Source organism: Bombina bombina, chromosome 1 (assembly GCF_027579735.1).
Source record: "Bombina bombina isolate aBomBom1 chromosome 1, aBomBom1.pri, whole genome shotgun sequence".
In the NCBI taxonomy this organism is placed as follows: domain Eukaryota; kingdom Metazoa; phylum Chordata; class Amphibia; order Anura; family Bombinatoridae; genus Bombina; species Bombina bombina.
In genome coordinates this window covers 1420352374-1420356380 of record NC_069499.1, presented here as the reverse complement: position 1 = coordinate 1420356380, position 4007 = coordinate 1420352374, and the positions used below count along the sequence as shown (strand labels likewise).

Genomic DNA, 4007 nt, shown 5'->3' with positions numbered 1-4007 from the left:
AGGTGTCCTCATGAAAACCTATTCAACTCCCTTAACCAAGAGACTTAGACCTTCCTCTAATAATATTTTAGCTAAATGGAAGCTGGCAGAGGCTAGGAAGTATGAACAACTTAAAGCTTTTATCAACCAAGAAACTGTCAAGTTGGCCTAGTAAACTGGTTTGAAGATCCATTTCAAGATGTTGTGAAGGACTACAATATTTGGCTATGCTGAGTTCTACCTAATCTTAACTCAAACATTTGTCAAGCACTGCAAAATGGCACACAGAGTATCATGAGGTATTTTCCACAGACTGATGTGGTTCTTTAGTAAAATAGAAACTAAGTATTTCTCTCTATCACTTGCTATCTCTTGCACACCCTTTCTTGATCTCTTTCTCTTCATGTAGTATTAAAGACCTGCTTGGATTTAAGTTATAATAGGGAAACAATTTTAATTGACATCAAAAGAAATTCCTAGATGCTTTAGAATGTTTTGTTTGTCATTCTGTTTCTGGAAGCCAGTCTTTTAAATTCTGCTGTAAAGTGAATATAGGTAAAAATGTGCAGTTGAAACTCCCAAACCAGAACAAAAATATACTTGGAGTGCATATTAATAAACGTTAACAAGCTCAGAATAATGCATATACAACTATGATGCATTTAGAAATTTCTAGAACCCAGACAGTGATATTAGTGTATCAATTTGCATTTATTATGAACACCTTGACTATTAAACACAATAGCCACATGTTTTCAATTTTAGTTGTCTTTTCAGAGAGCCTTTGATGTCTTTATTCCTAATACTATAGATGATGGGATTTAGTGTAGGAGTTACAACTGTATAAAGAATGGACACCATTCTGTCCCGAGCAAGAAAGTACTTGGAGCGGGGACGCAAATACATGAAAATGATAGTTCCATAGTAAATTGATTCCACTGTAAGATGAGAGGTACATGTGGAGAAAGCTCTGTACTTCCCTTTATTAGAGTGAATTTTGAGGATGGATGTGATAATGTAGATGTAAGAAAGGAGAGTCAGCAAAAATGAGCAAAGGGCTATAATCCCACCAGAAACATACACTAATATTTCATTGAACAAAGTGTCTCTGCAAGAGAGATGGAAAAGAGGAGGCATCTCACAGTAAAAGTGATTTATTAAGTTTGACTTGCAGTATGGAAGTTGGAAGGTAAAGAATGCATGGAGAGCAGAATTTAAAAAGCTCATAATCCATGATCCAGCAGCCAGATAAATACAGATCTTTTGGTTCATAATGGTGTTGTAACTTAATGGTCTACAGATAGCTGCATACCTATCATAAGCCATGACAGCCAATATTATACATTCTGTTGCACCCAGTGCTAAATGGAAAAACATTTGAATTGCACATCCTATGAACGAAATGCTTTTGTCTTGATTTAAGGTGTTCTCTAATATCTTTGGTACAGTTGTGGAAGAGAAACAAATATCTATAAAGGATAGGTTGCTGATAAAAAAGTACATGGGTGTTTGTAGCCGAAAGTCAGCTGTTACTAATGTGATAAGTGTAATATTTGCAGACAATGTGATTATATAGACCACCAACAACAGGAAAAAGAAAATTACCTGCTGGTATGGGATGTTTGAGAGGCTGAGAAGAAAGAATTTGCTCACAGAAGTTTGGTTTGAAGTTTCCATTGTACTAGAAACACGGCAACTGGTTTAAAAGCAACAGGAAGAATATGTGGTTTTTCCAAGTCATGTATGAAGTTGCAGAAAAAAATATGTATCAACCACAGTTATTATCAAAACAATCCACACTATATTTATGGTTATTTTTAATTGCATAGAAGTTTTTTACCTGACAATGGAGCCTGTATCAAAATTTTGAAAAATAAAAACTTAAAATGCTATTCCATCCAAACAATACATGCAGGACCTCTTCATTTGACAACAAAGAAAAAAAGTTTTAAATATTGATTGAAAAGGTTATACAGGATTTCATAAATTGTGCAACATTATGTCAAAAAGCAATGCTTTGTTTTTAAATGTCCAGAATAATAGAAATATAAAATTTTTAACTTCTGCTTGAAAAAATAGGTCAGAATTTCACTACCTGGAATCAACTGTAAAAAAGTGGAAAGGAGTGAATTTCTTTTTTTTTCACAGATACAAATTTATTACTTTAAGTAGGTGACATTGTTTTACATATGTATAAAGAAAAGCAAAATAGAACAGTATCCTAAACATCTTTTATGTCTCTTTAGGAATTTATCATTTTTTATGCATTAATCTAAAAATGTAACCCTGGAATAAAAAAAAATTGAATTACAGGAACTGAGAACAGCTGTTAAGAAACTAGAAGACAATCTTAGAAATAAGTATGTGTGTTTTTAGATACCTTTGTGTAATCACTGAAAATCCTCAGTAAAGCATCACTTCTGTGTATCAGATCAAAAATACTATGTGGTTCATGCCATTGCTTATAATTTGAAAGATATGTTCAGAAAAATTGCCAAATATATGACCTATGGAAACAAAATAGAATGTTATAAGGAATTCCCAACACAAAGGTTTGTTTTTTTCTTGCCTTGGGATTATTTCATTATCTTTCCCAAAGGTATTTGCAGAAACATTTAAAAAATAGATTAATGTATGTTACTAAAATTATACGAAGAATAATATCAGCAATTCAGTATACATGAGTATATATGTCTAAAGGTTAGACCTACATAACACAGCAATTCAGGAAATAGAGGATTTCCTGTTGCCCTTATTTAATGGGGCATAGTAGTCAACATTAAACTTTTCAGTGTACTTCTATCATTTAATCTACCTCTTGGTTTCCTTATGTCTTGAGTTCTATATAAATAACATTGTTGCAGGCCCCCCAATTGTCCCAGATCCAGTGGGATTTTCATGGGTTGTGAGGTCTGCTTGGTTTCCTGCTTGCAGCTTCTCTATTTTTAAGGACCTCCCTTGCAGCACCCTATGGGGGGTAGTTATCAAGCCGTCTACTTTTCTGGCTTCGCCGGCCCAATACGTCCGCCTAAGCTCGCCTACCTTCGCCGCCGCGGACCTTGAATACGTTCGCCTAAGTTATCAAATAAAGCTGTCAAAAAGCCGCGGGGCGATGAGCAGCGGACTGTGAGAGTTATCACTCATCCGATCTCGCTGCCCTTCGGCTTTTTCCCAGCTTTATTGCTAGCCTGTCACAAAGCACTCACACTAAACTACACTGTTCTACCCCCTATACCGGCGCCCCCGGAGCCCCCCGCAACTAAATAAAGTTACTAACCCCTAAATCGCCGCTCCTAGACCCCGCCACAACTCTTATAAATGTATTAACCCCTAAACCGCCGCTCCTAGACCCTGCCGTAAGTCTTATAAATGTATTAACCCCTAAACCGCCGCTCCCGGACACCGCTGCCACCTACATTATACCTAGTAACCCCTATCCTGCCCCCCTATACCGTCGCCCTCTATTATAAAATTATTAACCCCTATCCTGCTGATCCCGCACCTCTCCGCAACTAAATAAATAGTTTAACCCCTAAACCGCCGCTCCATGAACCCGCCGCAACCTATATTAAACCTATTAACCCCTATCCTGCCCCCCCTACACCGTCGCCACCTATAATAAATTTATTAACCCCTATCCTGCCCCCCACTACGCCGCCGCCACTGTAATAAAATGATTAACCCCTAAACCTAAGTCTAACCCTAACCCTAACGCCCCCCTAACTTAAATATTAATTAAATAAATCTAAATAAATTAACTCTTATTAACTAAATGAATCCTATTTAAAACTAAATACTTACCTTTAAAATAAACCCTAATATAGCTACAATATAAATAATAATTATATTCTAGCTATCTTAGGATTTATATTTATTTTACAGGTAACTTTCAATTTATTTTAACCTAGCTAAAATAAAGAGAAATGTACCTGTGAAATAAATCCTAACCTAAGTTACAATTACACCTAACACTACACTATACTTTAATAAATTATTCCTATTTAAAAATAAATACCTGTAAAATAAAC

General features: G+C 35.7%; 1 protein-coding gene across 1 annotated transcript; it reads right to left on the bottom strand.

Annotated features, from left to right (window-relative positions):
* Window positions 1-711: 711 nt before the first annotated feature.
* Window positions 712-1656, bottom strand: LOC128665571 (olfactory receptor 5G3-like). The gene has a single exon (XM_053719930.1). It carries the CDS (start codon window positions 1654-1656, stop codon window positions 712-714), a length of 945 nt encoding a protein of 314 aa, XP_053575905.1.
* Window positions 1657-4007: the final 2351 nt, after the last annotated feature.